This window comes from Elgaria multicarinata, chromosome 16 (assembly GCF_023053635.1).
Source record: "Elgaria multicarinata webbii isolate HBS135686 ecotype San Diego chromosome 16, rElgMul1.1.pri, whole genome shotgun sequence".
Taxonomy (NCBI): domain Eukaryota; kingdom Metazoa; phylum Chordata; class Lepidosauria; order Squamata; family Anguidae; genus Elgaria; species Elgaria multicarinata.
The window spans coordinates 7,175,834-7,191,043 of NC_086186.1; the positions used below are offsets into that span (position 1 = coordinate 7,175,834).

Sequence of the window (15,210 nt, forward strand, 5' to 3'; positions counted from 1 at the left end):
TCCTGATGCTGGATCAGACCGAGGGTCCATCTAGTCCAGCACTCTGTTCACACAATGGCCAACCAGCCATCGGCCAGGGATGAACAAGCAGAACATGGTACAACAGCACCCTCCCGCCCATGTTCCCCAGCCGCTGGTGCACATAGGCTTATTGCCTTGAATACTGGAGATAGCACGCAACCATCAGGGCCGGTAGCCATTGGTAGCCTTCGCCTCCAGGAATGTATCCAACCCCCTTTTAAAGCCATCCAAGTTGGGGGCCATCACTACATCTTGTGGTGGAGAGTTCCATAATTTAACTCTGCACTGTGTGAACTCCTTGGCTGTCTTTGGAGTTAATGACCATGCAACGGCGTTGATGTCAAATGAGATATATACACGTGAAGGATCTGCCGTCTGCCTTTCGCCCGTCCCAATCTCTCCCCATCCCCCACCTCCAGCCCTGCTAAACAAGCTCCCATTTGTCATCTCCGCTGCTGGCACAGAAAACATTTTCTTCCTTTTGACTTAGGATTCTTACTTTTAATCAAAAGAATTTTGCATCGATTTTGATGTCGTTAATGTCTGTAAAGAAGCCAATGCTTAGTTAATGCGATGCGCATGACATAGCACTCCAGAACAAAACAAACCGCCAACGATAGCACATCCAGTTTATAAATTTATATTTTAAAAAAATAGAGAGAGACAGGTTTTAAAATGTGAAAAGTTTCGGCATAAAGCAACAGTTTCGGTCAGTGGTGGGCAATCACTGACTGTAGGTGGTGTTTTATGCTGAAAAACATTTCGTATTTTAATATGTATATTGAGAGAGAGAGTTAAATTTGTACATTTATAACCTGGGTGTGTGATGGTTGGCCATTTGTTTTGCTTTGAATTTCTGTGAAGTTTTGGCTAGCCTTCTTGAGCAGGACAACGCAAAAGCAGAGGGCTCTTGATCCAACCGTGTTGTTCTGCTGCCGGAAGCGGCTCCATCAGCAGAACCAGGGTGGGGGGATTTCTCCTCCATTTTACGGCTTCCCTCACACTCTCAAAACCTGCTCCAGAGGTCTGTGAAGCCCTCCGGAGCAGGTTTTCAGGTAGCCCAGTAGACAAGAGAGAGGGATAAAGTCCCATTGTGCTAGTGGACATTGGATTTAATCCACTATATAAATTTAAATAGTGTTTGCAGCTTAATTGGATCCAGAAGCCCCATCCTCTGGTTCCTCATAATATTACCCAAATCATCCCCCACCCTTGTTCACTTCTAAAAGTAGTACTTAAGGGGGAGGGAGGGGTGGCTGGAACCTTTCACCTCTCTTGCAATTCAAGTGCTGAGCTGAAATAGTAGCAGTACGACAATGGAACCCATGACCCAGGGAGGTGGTGGGCTCTCCCACCCTAGAGGCAGCTGGACAGCCATCTCTCAGGGATGCTTTAAGGTGGATTCCTGCGTTGAGCAGGGTGTTGGACTTGATGGCCTTAAAGGCCCCTTCCAACTCTACGATTCTATGAATAACAGTTCAATAAACAGTAACATTTTTTGTAGGATCTCTGAGGCTTGAGGAAAGAAGCACCTTTAGGTGCTCTTACGGTTTACTTTTGCAGGTTGTAAAGTAACACACCCATGAAGAACAGCACCATTGGTTATGGATGCTATTTACGACTCATGTCACCCTTCAAGCACCTTTCTGCCGTTCCTCACTTCACAATGACAGCCTGCTAGGACATCTTGCAAACTTTTCCAGGAACCGTTTCATAATGCAGGAAGGCAAGAAAGCGGAGCAATTGTGGGTCGATGCTTACAAATAACTCCTGACCTGTTCTTTCCTTCTTCTCATGTTTCCCTCTCCCCCACCCACCGCTTGGCTCTCCAGATAGGCTTCCAGATCAGAACGCGGGTTCAGGAGCTTGGCCACAGCTGCATCTTCCTGGTCCAGAAGGCCGGTGCCCTGCAGATCTGTCCCACAGATAGCTACACCAAGAGGGAGCTGATAGAATGCGCTCGGGCAGTCAGCGAAAAGGTGCGTGGCCCTCGCTGCAGTGGCTCCAAACTGGCCTCCATGTGAAAGGAGAGGCCCTTCTGGTTCTAGAGCAGCCTTGTGTTGGACTACAACTCCCAGTATGCTCCTCAGCCAAAGGCAAGGGTTTGGGGAACCCCCCAAAAACACCCCAACAATCACCCTTTACTTGAACTACCAATAAGTCAAGTGTCAAGACGCTGCAAAGGGACTCCCAAATCCTTGCCTACAGGGACTTACAAAGTCTTCCTTTAAAAGGTCGGGTCAAACCCCTTGGTAATATAATTTAGCAGTAGCAGAAATCCTTTACGACCAATTGTCTTGTGCTGTAAACACTGGCGACTTATAGCACAAGGCAATCTGTTCTGACGAATTTCCGCAAACGTTGCTACCTCCCCTTGGAGAAGGCCCAATAAAAAGCAAGACGCGAAACGCATCGGACGTTGCTCCAATGAATTTGATGAGAGCTTCCTGAGGCCATTCTCTCTTTTTGTTCTCATCTTGGATGATCACCCACTTTGCACCCTTAATTCCTCTCTACCCAGCTTCTCCTTCCGAAGGAGCCTGATCTGGACGTTGTGTATACACCTGCTATTTACTTTCTTAAAAACCACTCACCCAATTGCTAATTGTGTCAATGATTTCACACGTAGGGCTCCGGTCTTTTCCCGCAAGATCTAGGCTGGAACCTGAATCTGATCTAGCCAACGACAACGCTTAGCTCTTTTGTGCCACTCCTTAAAGAACTGAAAAATTATCACCACTTCCTAGCTGGAAAGGAAGTGCCTTCCCGCAGCTGCTAAAGGTGGGACTTCTCCACAGCTTCCGTTGCTTATACCTTTCTCCCTTTTTTTGCAGGTGTCTTTAGTTTTGTCAGCCCTGCAGGCAGGGAACAAAGGCACCCAGGCCTGCATCACTGCCGCCAGCGCCGTGTCTGGCATCATCGCCGACCTGGACACCACCATCATGTTCGCCACAGCCGGGACGCTGAACGCCGAGAACAACGAGTCCTTTGCCGACCACAGGTCAGTGTGGCTGCAGAATTAGGGGGAGGGGGGGTCAGTTGCTAGTCCAAAAGGGTAGGGCTGCTCAAAAGCCAAACTGAGACACCGGCCATTTAAGGTGGTGTTGGTGGATGCATCTTTCTGCAGGTGAAAAGAAGGGAGAAACAGGTTCTCTGGATGCAAAGGATGTATTGATACAAAGCCCAACGCGTTTGAGCCTGTGTCTTTTCAAAGGCCTTCTTCAGGGGTTGTCAGAAGAAGTCTGCAGATTTTCCTCTAACACTGGGCTGCGTCATCTGCTACTCGTTGGCGACAGATGATGCAGCCCAGTGTTAGAGGAAAATCTGCAGACTTCTTCTGACAACCCCTGAAGAAGGCCTTTGAAAAGACACAGGCTGAAAAGTGCTGGGCTTTGTATCAATACATCCTTTGCATCCTGAGAACCTGTTTCTCCCTTCTTTTCACCTTAATTGGATGCTTTTTTCCTTTGGTTTTTAGTTTTTCATCTTTCTTCACACACACACACTGGCCTGAAGCGACTAGCAATAATAAAACCAAGATTAAAATGTAAAAAACTTAGTTCAAAACAACCATAAAAAAGCTTAAAATCAAAATTAAAAACTATGAACACAGCAACAGCATAAAAAATGAAAAGTCAGTGGAGGACTTCAAGGGAGATGAATATAAAATAAAAATCCCAAAGGGATCCCAACAGGACTGCAAAGACACAGTTGCTGAATGTTTGGGAATGGCGGAAGAATTCCAAGCTCACGGCAAAGAGGTCCACCTCTCCACGCTCAACCTCGGTTCTGTGTCTGTCTCCACACATTGGAAGGTGCAGTCAGTCGCCGGACTGTATCTTTCCCTCTGCTTTAACAGTTAGACTTGAATACTGCGGCAAACTTTTTCTCTTGGTCATTGCTGGGGGAAAGCTCCAGACCCCTGTCCAGGGACTCTTCTGGGGTCCCTGACCCTGGCTTTACTTGGGTGCTATATATGTGTGTGTGTTGAACTGTTTACTTTGGGCATGAAAAAGCAGCCCAGGGTCCCCCGACGTGCATTAGCTTTGTACCCACAGTGGGCTGTCTCTGGGTGGGTTTGCCAAGAGGGCTGGGCAGTTGGACTTCTTCACTCTTCCTCCTCCAAAATCCAAAGTTATTAAATGGAGGGCAGCCAAAGTGACTCTGACGGTTTGCTGCTCGTGTTGGGCTTAGTTTGGTCCATTCAAGAAAAGGCACAGAGGATTAGTCCATCTATAGCTATTAGCTTTGTGAATCTCCTTATTCACAAAGAAGTGTGTTCCATTGTTCTGGGGGTGTCTATCTATGCATACGTTGGGGCAAGCAACAAGAAGTGACTTTTGCCTTCATGCCTTTTCTTTGTGAAAGGCTGGTGGATAAAAATGGGTAGAAACTCAAGGAACCTAATGCTTGTTGTGTTTTAGGTTCATCCCAGTGTTATTTCTGATCAAATAGGCTATGCAGGTTTTTGTCTTCCTTCAAAAACCTGCCAAATGCAAAAGTGGGACTGAAGAAGATATTTGTGTACACCCTGAGAAGTGAAACTTCTCTCAGACCATTTATAAACCACTGTCAGTTTCTCCCCTGAACAGTAATGTTTTGATGTAGAAGTTTCTCTGGTTTAAAATTGCTTTCCATTGCTTTTTAATTTTACAGGGATTTTGAGACACACAAAACTGTCTCTTCTCTGGGACAAAAAGCTGTCTTGGGAAGAAGCTCAATAAGCAACTGGCTTTGAAAAGCTCTACAGCACGACAGTTGTAAAGTGTCCTCTCCCTGTTTTTATTACTGGCTTGCAACATGTAATTCCACATTAATGAAAACTTTCTTGAGAAAGCCCTAAAGACTGTTTGGGATATTCTGAAATATCCCACACTTCTCTTGGCTTGTTCTGAAATTGTGTTTTTTGGATTGGGAAGGAAACAGAAAGCTGTGTTTTTTGAGGAACGTGTACTCGGTCATTGGTTTGATGATGGTGATGATATCCTAGTCATGAAGCAAGATCAATTTAACCACATTGCTTCAGTTTGGCTAGGACAAATATAGGCAAGCCAGGAATATCTTTGATCTGGAAAGCTGGAAAGCAACTTTAATTTCCTTTCGCCTAAATGAGTGTTCCCCCCCCCCCATATATAGTTATATAAAAACTTCTTGATGTGTTCTTTACACTACTTTAAACTTCTTGATGTGTTCTTTACACTACTTTAACATCTGGTGCCTCTTGACTGTAAAGATAAATTCAATTTTCAACCCGTACATGAGCTGAGGCTCAGATTCTGTTGCTTCCATGCATGGTGTAGGGTCCACAGAACAGAATATAACAGTCTTTTGTGTACTTTTGATAGTACTGGTTTTTTGTAACTGTGGCCTTAGCTAGACCTAAGGTTTATCCCGGGGCCGTCCCTGCCTGCTCCCGGGATATCCTGTGTGTCATTTACATGAACAGCGATGACCCCGGGACAATCCCGGGATAAACCTTAGGTCTAGCTAAGGCCTTAGATTATTTCCCAATTGTGTGTTTTATTAGCATTGATTTGGTTGGGTCCTCATACAGCTGATGCCTTACTTTGGTTAGTAAGGTAAAATGTAACTCACTCATCATTACTTACATTGACAGCCAGGGTGGTGTCATGGTTAAAGCAGCCTTCTCCAATCTTGTGCCCTCTGGTTGGACTCCAGCTCCCAACATCCTCCAGCCAGCGTGGGAGTTGGAGTCCCTCTCTCTTCTCTTGCCTGTGCTCCGTGAACCAACGGTTCCCTCTTTCTCTCCTCCCATGTTTCCTGCCTTTTCTTTTTCCAGGGAAAACATTTTGAAGACTGCAAAAGCTTTGGTGGAAGATACAAAGCTGTTGGTCTCCGGGGCGGCCTCAAGCCAGGAGAAGCTCGCTCAAGCCGCCCAATCGTCGGCCAGCACCATCACTCAGCTGGCAGAGGTGGTGAAACTGGGGGCGGCCAGCCTGGGTTCAGATGACCCAGAAACACAGGTACGGACAAGGGGACAGAGTTGACCGTTTTCAGTCTTCCAGGACGACCCATGTCGGTACTGCGTGTCGCTAAACTCAAAGAAATCACCCCAGAACGGGGGCAGGGCGATTCTTCTTGTCAAGATCCACTGGCCATCATAACTTGTCAGGGTCCTCATTCAAGAGTGGGCGTGGCCTGGGACAGAAGTGGGCGGAGTTGCAGAGATGGCTCTTACCCGCTAGAGGTTCCGATATCAGTGGGGTGCCGAATTCACTCCAGGTTTCAGTTGGAACCAGTCAGAGCTCTTCCAAGCTAGAGCTCTGGTTCTGACGGAATGCCCTGGGGAGAGGGGGCACGGCCTTCGGACAGGGAGCTCGGAGGCCGGGAGGTTTGGATTTGGCCCACAGGAGTTCCCCTGTCTCTGCTCTAGAAGGACAATTCAACCCCAGCCAACATCGCCAATGGTCAGAAATGCTGGGGGTTGTAGTCCAAAACATCTGGAGGGCACATAGTTGGGGAAGGCTAGTTTCCCCTGACTGGCAGTGGTTCTCCAGGGTCTCCACCAAGAGCCTTCCCTGGCCCTACCTGGACGTTCCAGCTGAAAAGCAAGTTCTCTGTCATGGCGCTGCCTTCCACTGTTGGGTGGGTGTTTTTGCAATCTCAGTGGGCAGAATGGTGGGATACATGGGTGCCACTTCAAATGGTGCCCCCGTGTCTTCTTCTCTTGTATGACATTGTGATGGCCACCAACTTGACTGGCTTTAAAAGTAGATTAGACAAATTACCATTAGGATAAGGCTGTCAATGGCTACTAGTCCTGATGGCTACAATAAGCCTGTGTACACCAGTTGCTGGGGAACATGGGTGGGAGGGTGCTGTTGCACTCATGTCCTACTTGTGGGCTTCCCACAGGCAGCTGGTTGGCCACTGTGTGAACAGAATGCTGGACCAGATGGACCTTGGGACTGATACAACAGGGTTCTTCTTACATTCTTATGTGATTCTTGACTTCCCAAGGAAGAGCGTGGGAACCCAACACGGGGATGCCCCCATTTTGAAAGACATCCCATATCCTGCAGCTCCCACCCTCCTCATTGTGTTAATTTGCATTCTCTTCTATGGTTCCTCAACCCAGGCATGTCTAGATCTCTTGACCACTTTCTTGGGCCAGTTCCATGATGGCCAAGCTATCCGCCAGGGTTGTATAGATGGAGTGGAGCCCATCTGTTTTGTGTTGATTTGCATTTCAAGCTGATAATATAAGGATCTTCTTCTCGCTGGGGGGGGGGGGGGCGCATTATTTTGTTTGCTTGCTTCCTTGCTTTGGCTTTGCCTCCTATTGTAAAGGCCGACATTTCAATTGCGTCGAATTGCATGACGTTGCTTCAGCGATTTAATTTATTTCAGCTGTTTTGCTAAGCGCATCTTTGATTAGGGAAATCTCATTTTCGATGGAGCTCGGTGCAAGCCCATCCCCCCACCCAAAGGGATTAGCAGAGTTTCAGGCACACAAATGCAAAGATAAAAATGGGCCAGCTGATGCAGCAAAGCCAATTAGGGAGGGGAGGGGGCCAGAAGGAGGGCCTGAGTCTCCGTTCAGTCTTGCCGCCTTTGCCGATCTGCTGCCTGGGCATCGTGTTTGTGCTCAGCAGAGCCACGTTGCCATGTTGATGGCCATGGCCAGATGGCCAGCTAACCCTGGGAGGGCTGGTAGCAGAAGTGGGAACATGGCAAAAGCCCCCTTTTCAGGCCACCAGGAAGTTTTCCAGGGATCACGTACGAACCTTGACTGCTGGTGCACCACACAGGGGTGGGTGACGGAGCTGGTTTATTCAATAGAATTCTGCACGGCTTCCTGGAGTGGCTCTTAACCCAGGCCTGCAACAGGGTTTCTTCTGGTCTGCAGGGAGGGGGGAGAGGGAGGGGGCTGTGCTTAGGGAGGGCAGGTAGACCAGTGGTAGAGCCCTGCTTTGCATGTGCACGGTCTCCATTTCAATCCCTGGTGTCTCCAGGGAGGACTAGAAAATAATCCTGCCCAAAACTCCAGAAAGCCATTTCGTTAAGGCAAAGTCAGCTGTGGCTAAAACCCAGCGTATTTTGGGATCTTCCACAAATCATAGATAGATAGAGAACCTATAGGTAGATACATACACAAACACACATTCATAAAAGTATAAATAAAATCTGGAACTTTCAGCCATAGCTAAGCATATGGTTTCTCCTCTTTAAAACATGTGTTGCATAAGAACACAATGTCTTAAGCAGTGTTTTTGATAGCTTAGCGTAGAGAGGAAGGCACCACCAGTTTCAGGTCGAACTCAATATTGGATGAAGCCTTCATCCATTTGCGTGGATGCAATGGGGGCTGCCCCTTCCGTTTCTGTTTGAGGACGTGCAAGAGACGCTTCATCTCTTTCCAGGCTTGGGAAGTTACTCAACTCCCTAAGAGTTCTGTTTTTCCATCCCGACAGGTGGTGCTGATCAATGCTATTAAGGACGTCGCGAAGGCCTTGTCCGACCTCATCGGCGCGACCAAAGGAGCCGCTAGCAAGCCGGCAGATGATCCGTCCATGTACCAGCTGAAGGGGGCTGCCAAGGTATGAAATGCCTTACCTTTGCATTTGCAAGTTCAGTGCTTGCAAATACTTGAAAGGTTGTCACACAGAGGAGGGCCAGGATCTCTTCTCGATCCTCCCAGAGTGCAGGACACGGAATAACAGGCTCAAGTTAAAGGAAGCCAGATTCCAGCTGGACATCAGGAAAAACTTCCTGACTGTTAGAGCAGTACGACAATGGAACCAGTTACCTAGGGAGGTTGTGGGCTCTCCCACACTAGAGGCCTTCAAGAGGCAGCTGGACAGCCATCTGTCAGGGATGCTTTAGAGTGGATTCCTGCACTGAGCAGGGGGTTGGACTCAATGGCCTTATAGGCCCCTTCCAACTCTACTATTCTGTGCTTTGGCATCTAAGCTGAAGACAGGGTACAAATGTTTTTGTTTGCTTGAGTCTGGCTTTTCAGAATAAAATTCCCCTCCCCTTTTCTTTCCCCGAGACAGCCTGCGTTTGTGCCAGTGGCAGGTTGTGCTTCTCACAAATCTTCAAAATGGTTATCTAAACCCTTCTAATTCCTACTGAGGCAAATTTTACTGTAGGGCTTTTCCTTTGGTGTGTAAACATCTCATCAGCTTCTTAATTTGTCACAGCACAGCTGTATGTGTTCCACACATGCACTGGCACGGAAAAACGTGCATGGTTTATTTTTTCGGGTCCTCTTCTTGCTTACTTCTTAATGCTGCTAAGTGTATGCTTGCCCCATAAACATCAGTTGTGCAGGCTCTAAGTTGAGAGCCACATACTCTAGGTCAATATTTCCACTTCGCCCCTCAATACCTAGAGAATCTTTGCTCTGTGAAGCCATCTTCTCCTGAAGATCTGTGTTCAAGGAAAGGATTTACTCATATCTGGCTAATACTGGTGCCTAAGCTGCTCAAGAAAAGAGAATCAACTATGATCCAATCCGCTTGTCTCCATATCTATGTTTGCGCTGATTTATGGGATTATCTTGATTAATGCTTAAGCATTCTGTAGGGAGAGCTGGCAATAAATCAGTTTTCCCTCTGTTGTCTTTCCAGGTGATGGTCACAAACGTCACGTCGCTTCTGAAGACGGTGAAAGCTGTCGAAGATGAAGCTACGCGAGGAACAAGAGCTCTTGAGGCTACAATTGAGTACATCAAGCAGGAGCTCACGGTAAAGGCAATACAAAGGCCTGGTTTGCATATAATGGTAACCCATGGTTTATTTAAACTATGGTTTGTTGCCCTACCCAAGGGTTTTTCTGGCAGACAATCAAACAGACCATGGTTTGTTTTCTCAGTCCCGGAGTTATTTATTTCCCTCCTTTGATCGCCAATCCCCTGTATCCCCACTATCTTTGCAACACTGTAGTACCTACGTATAAAGGGGATGGGCTTTTTTATCACTCTTGCCTGTAGCCTGGTGAAAGAACCTACAAACAATCCACGATTCTGGGTTCGTTCATAACAACAGTCCATGGTTTAAACAACCCACAGTTCACAACCCAACCATCTGGTTTGCACATAATGACAACACAGAGTATGGGTTGAGTGTGAGTTGCTGTTGCATCATGGGTTATCTACACTACTGCACCACCGGTGGTGTAAAATCTTGGCCAATGATCAATAGCCCAGTTCTAAATACACGTATAGCTGCAACAGTGTGCAGGCTAGTTTTTGCCAGCAGGATCGTGTGGATTTTAAGCTCTGTGGTGTCAGAATCATGGTTCTTCTTTATTTGTGTAAATTGTGATTTGTGCAAATTCATGGCAGGGAACATTTATGGAAATTGCTGTTCATGCAAAATCGTGGCTGCAAATATCACAATTTGTGCAAAATTGCAAGAATAAATGGTTCTTTACGGCTGCATTTTTAAGCTAATTGTGTTATTTATGGCCATGATTTTGTGCAAATCCTGATTTTGAGACATATTCCCACCCACAAATTTGCGCAAATTGTAGCTCATGGACAAAGAAAAAAGACGTGCAACTAGTGGGAGTTTGGCGAGCAGAGCGCGAACAGGGCTCAGAGGAGTTTGCCCATTCCTAGTGATAGAATCATAGAATCATAGAATCATAGAATAGCAGAGTTGGAAGGGGCCTACAAGGCCATTGAGTCCAACCCCCTGCTCAATGCAGGAATCCACCCTAAAGCATCCCTGACAGGTGGTTGTCCAGCTGCCTCTTGAATGCCTCTAGTGTGGGAGAGCCCACAACCTCCCTAGGTAGCTGATTCCACTGTCGCACTGCTCTAACAGTCAGGAAGTTTTTCCTGATGTCCAGCCGGAATCTGGCTTCCTTTAACTTGAGCCCGTTATTCCGTGTCCTGCACTCTGGGAGAATCGAGAAGAGATCCTGGCCCTCCTCTGTGTGACAACCTTTGAAGTATTTGAAGAGTGCTATCATGTCTCCCCTCAATCTTCTCTTCTTCAGGCTAAACATGCCCAGTTCTTTCAGTCTCTCTTCATAGGGCTTTGTTTCTAGACCTCTGATCATCCTCGTTGCCCTCTTCTGAACACGCTCCAGCTTGTCTGCGTCCTTCTTGAATTGTGGAGCCCAGAACTGGACGCAATACTCTAGATGAGGCCTAACCAGGGCCGAATAGAGAGGAACCAGTACCTCACGTGATTTGGAAGCTATACTTCTATTAATGCAGCCCAAAATAGCATTTGCCTTTCTTGCAGCCATATCGCACTGTTGGCTCATATTCAGCTTGTGATCTACAACAATTCCAAGATCTTTCTCATTTGTAGTATTGCTGAGCCAAGTGTCCCCCATCTTGTAACTGTGCATTTGGTTTCTATTCCCTAAATGTAGAACTTGGCATTTATCCCTATTAAATTTCATTCTGTTGTTTTCAGCCCAGCACTCCAGCCTATCAAGATCACTTTGAAGTTTGTTTCTGTCTTCCAGGGTATTAGCTATCCCACCCAATTTGGTGTCATCTGCAAATTTGATCAGCGTTCCCTGCACCTCCTCGTCCAAATCATTAATAAAAATGTTGAAGAGCACTGGGCCCAGGACTGAGCCCTGCGGCACCCCACTCGTTGCCTCTCCCCAGTTTGAGAAGGTTCCATTGATAAGTACTCTTTGAGTCCGATTCTGTAGCCAACTGTGGATCCACCTAATAGTTGTTCCATCTAGCCCACTTTTAGCTAGTTTGTTAATCAGAATGTCATGTGGTACTTTGTCAAAAGCTTTGCTGAAGTCAAGATATATGACATCCACAGCATTCCCACAGTCCACAAGGGAGGTTATCCTATCAAAAAATGAGATCAAATTAGTCTGACAGGATTTGTTCCTGACAAATCCATGTTGGCTTCTAGTAATCACTGCATTGATTTCAAGGTGTTTACAGATTGACTTCTTTATAATCTGCTCCAGAATTTTCCCAGGGATGGATGTCAGGCTAACTGGTCTGTAGTTCCCAGGTTCCTCCTTTTTGCCCTTTTTGAAGATAGGGACAACGTTAGCCCTCCTCCAGTCGTCCGGCACCTCACCCGTCTTCCATGATTTTGCAAAGATAATAGACAAAGGTTCTGAGAGTTCTTCCGCTAGCTCCTTCATTACTCTTGGATGCAGTTCATCGGGCCCTGGGGATTTGAACTCATTCAAGGAAATTAGGTGTTCTTTGACCATTTGTTTATCAATCTCAAACTGCAATCCTGCCCCCTCAACTTCTGCTTCACTTTTTCCAGGGGGGTCATAGATCCGCTTTTGGGAGAAGACCGAGGCAAAGTAGGAATTGAGCACTTCAGCCTTTTGTTTGTCGTCTGTTATCAATTTGCCATCCTCATTAAGCAGTTGAACCACCATTTCTTTCCTCTGTCTTTTACTACTCACGTATCTGAAGAAAGCCTTTTTATTGCTTTTAGCATCCCTCGCTAATCTCAGCTCATTCACAGCTTTAGCCTTCCTGACGCCATTTCGGCACTTCTGCGCCACTTGTCTGTACTCTTCTTTTGTAGCCTGGCCTTCCTTCCACTTCCTATATGTATCCCTTTTTGTTTTCAGTTCATCAATAAGCTTTTTGTGGAGCCACATTGGTTTCCTCTGTTGTCTTCTATCTTTTCTCCTTGTTGGAATTGTTTGTAACTGTGCCTTTAAAATTTCATTTTTTAGATACTCCCACCCATCCTGCACTCCTTTTCTTTTTAGGCTCCCTTGCCACGGGACCTTACTTATTATAGTTCTGAGTTTATTAAAATCAGCTTTCCTAAAATCCAGAGTACGTGTATGGCTATGCTCGACTTTTGTCTCCTTCATAATCAAGAATTCAAGTATGACGTGGTCACTTTCCCCCAGAGTTCCCGTAACTGCCACTTTATCCACTAAGTCATCCCTATTGGTCAATAACAAGTCAAGGATTGCTGACCCTCTAGTTCCTTCCACCACTTTCTGTAGGAGAAAGTTATCACCCATACATGTCAGGAATTTCTTGGAAGGGCCGCTTTTGGCAGTAATGGTCTCCCAACAGATATCAGGGTAATTGAAGTCCCCCATCACTACTACATCACACTTCCTTGAAACACTGGCAATTTGTTTCTCAAAAGTTTCGTCCTCGTCTTGCAAGAATAAATGGTTCTTTACGGCTGCATTTTTAAGCTAATTGTGTTAAGCTAATTGTGTTAATGTAGGAAGGAACGACATTTTGTGCAGCCAGAGACATGGGTGCCCCTGTCAATACATCAGCCCACCAGCAAGGGTCCAAAGCACTCCAAAAGGTGTAAGCCTGCCCCTCGCATCCAGAGAGCTTCAGCTTTGGGATGGTATATAAATGCAATAAATAAATAAATAGGCAGCTCTTTGCTGGGGGGTGGGGCTGATGGAGCCGTTTTCCACGTATACGTCTCGTCTCCTCACATTTGCAGAGGCCGTTTCCAATCGCCGTATCTCTTCCGGAGCTGAAGCCTTCAGGCAAACACCAAGCCGAGCGTCCAACCCTCCTCCGCTTCGCGCTCTCTCTCTCATTTTTCTTCTTTTCCGATGATGCCTTTTCTGCCTCCAGGTGTTCCAGTCGAAGGAGGTTCCCGAAAAGTCCTCCTCGCCCGAAGAATCGATCCGGATGACGAAAGGCATCACCATGGCGACGGCCAAAGCTGTAGCAGCTGGGAACTCGTGCCGGCAAGAGGATGTGATTGCGACGGCAAACCTCAGCCGCAAAGCCGTGGCTGACATGCTGGCAGCGTGCAAGGTAAAGACGGGCCCAGGGGCTCCTCTTTGGGATCCCCCTGGATCCTGGCATCTGAACGTTTGCGGGGCGGCTTGCATTGTTTTTCTGGGAGGTGAGATCTGAATTAAGGGGCGCTGCTGCAAAACAGATTAGTACTGTAAATACTTGGGGCAGGGAATTTCCTGGCGACCACAAGAATTGTTGGTTGACTTGCTCTTGTTGTTTTCTGATGGCTTTTAGAACTGACTTTGTTTCAACTTGCAGTCTATAAAGAACATAGCTGGGGGAGGGGTGGATTACAGTCTATCAGTCTTTTAAGTTTAAATTATGAGATTCTAATTTTAATTTTGCAGCACTGACTCTACCTAACAGGGTGTTTGTAAGGATTACGGCAAGACAATCTGAGAAGTGCTTTGAATACTCTATAAAGTGCTCTAGAAGCACTAAGTGGCAGAGTTCTTACGGTATTTCGGTAGTTTGGGGCTATCGATTGCTGCTCTTTTAAACAGCACTTCTGGCAAGGTTCCTGCACGGTGTTTCCAAAGGGGGCATTTGGAGCTTTAAAAATGCATATATTCAGGCAATCTCATGCGCTGGTCAGATAACAGCCTGCATGTCAGAGGGACGATTGCTACCTGCTTTGTGTATTGCTCCCGTTCTCTGATCCCGGCACGTTCCCAAGAGGCCAGTTCCAGGAGGGTATCAACTTCCAAGGAAATAATAATAATAATAATAATAATAATAATAATAATAATAATAATAATAATAATTCTTACCTGCCTCTCTGATTGGATCGAGGCGGGGAACAACAGCAAGCATAAAATACATAAAATACCGATTAATAACTTAGTATACACTGTTAAAAACATCCTAAAAGCATACTAAAATTCTACTGGATAGGCCTGCCGGAAGAGATCAGTCTTGATAGCTTTCTTGAATGCTAAAAGACTGTCAAGCTGATGAGTCTCCTCCGGCAGAAAAGAGACAATGGGTCGAAAGGGGAGGGTAGAAGGAGATTTCCATGATGCCATATTTGTAAAGTGGCATTGGTGAGTTTGCTGTGCAACATGGGGGGTGAAGAGATTTGATCCAGGGAGCTGCAAGTCCCCACAGGGAAGATGGTCAAGGACTATTTTTCCATGGCCACAGAAACTAGGACCTGGAATAATGGGCATAAGTTACAGCTACCTAGATTCCGATGAAATAGAAGGAAAAATTTCCTGATGGCAAGATCTGTACAACAGTGGAATAGTCTACCTACGGAGGTTGTGGGTTCTCCATCTCTGGAGGTTTTTAAGCCAGTGTGCCAGTGTGGTATAGTGGCTAAGGTGTTAGACTGGGAGTCGGGAGATCCAGGTTCTAGTCTCCACTCAGCCATGGAAACCCACTGGGTGACTTTGGGCCAGTCACAGACTCTCAGCCCAACCCACCTCACAGGGCTGTTGTTGTGAGGATAACATGGAGAGGAGGAGGGTTAC

At 46.5% G+C, this 15,210-nt stretch overlaps 1 protein-coding gene across 1 annotated transcript in view; it reads left to right on the forward strand.

The window, feature by feature from the left end:
• TLN2 (talin 2) overlaps nt 1-15,210 on the forward strand; it is a 119,898-nt gene that overhangs the window by 91,664 nt on the left and 13,024 nt on the right. Inside the window, exons 44-49 of the mRNA XM_063142845.1 lie at nt 1,854-2,000; nt 2,856-3,022; nt 5,822-6,005; nt 8,457-8,582; nt 9,618-9,734; nt 13,568-13,753. Of these exons, the coding sequence (XP_062998915.1) occupies nt 1,854-2,000; nt 2,856-3,022; nt 5,822-6,005; nt 8,457-8,582; nt 9,618-9,734; nt 13,568-13,753 (927 nt within the window). The remainder of the gene's footprint in view (nt 1-1,853; nt 2,001-2,855; nt 3,023-5,821; nt 6,006-8,456; nt 8,583-9,617; nt 9,735-13,567; nt 13,754-15,210) is intronic.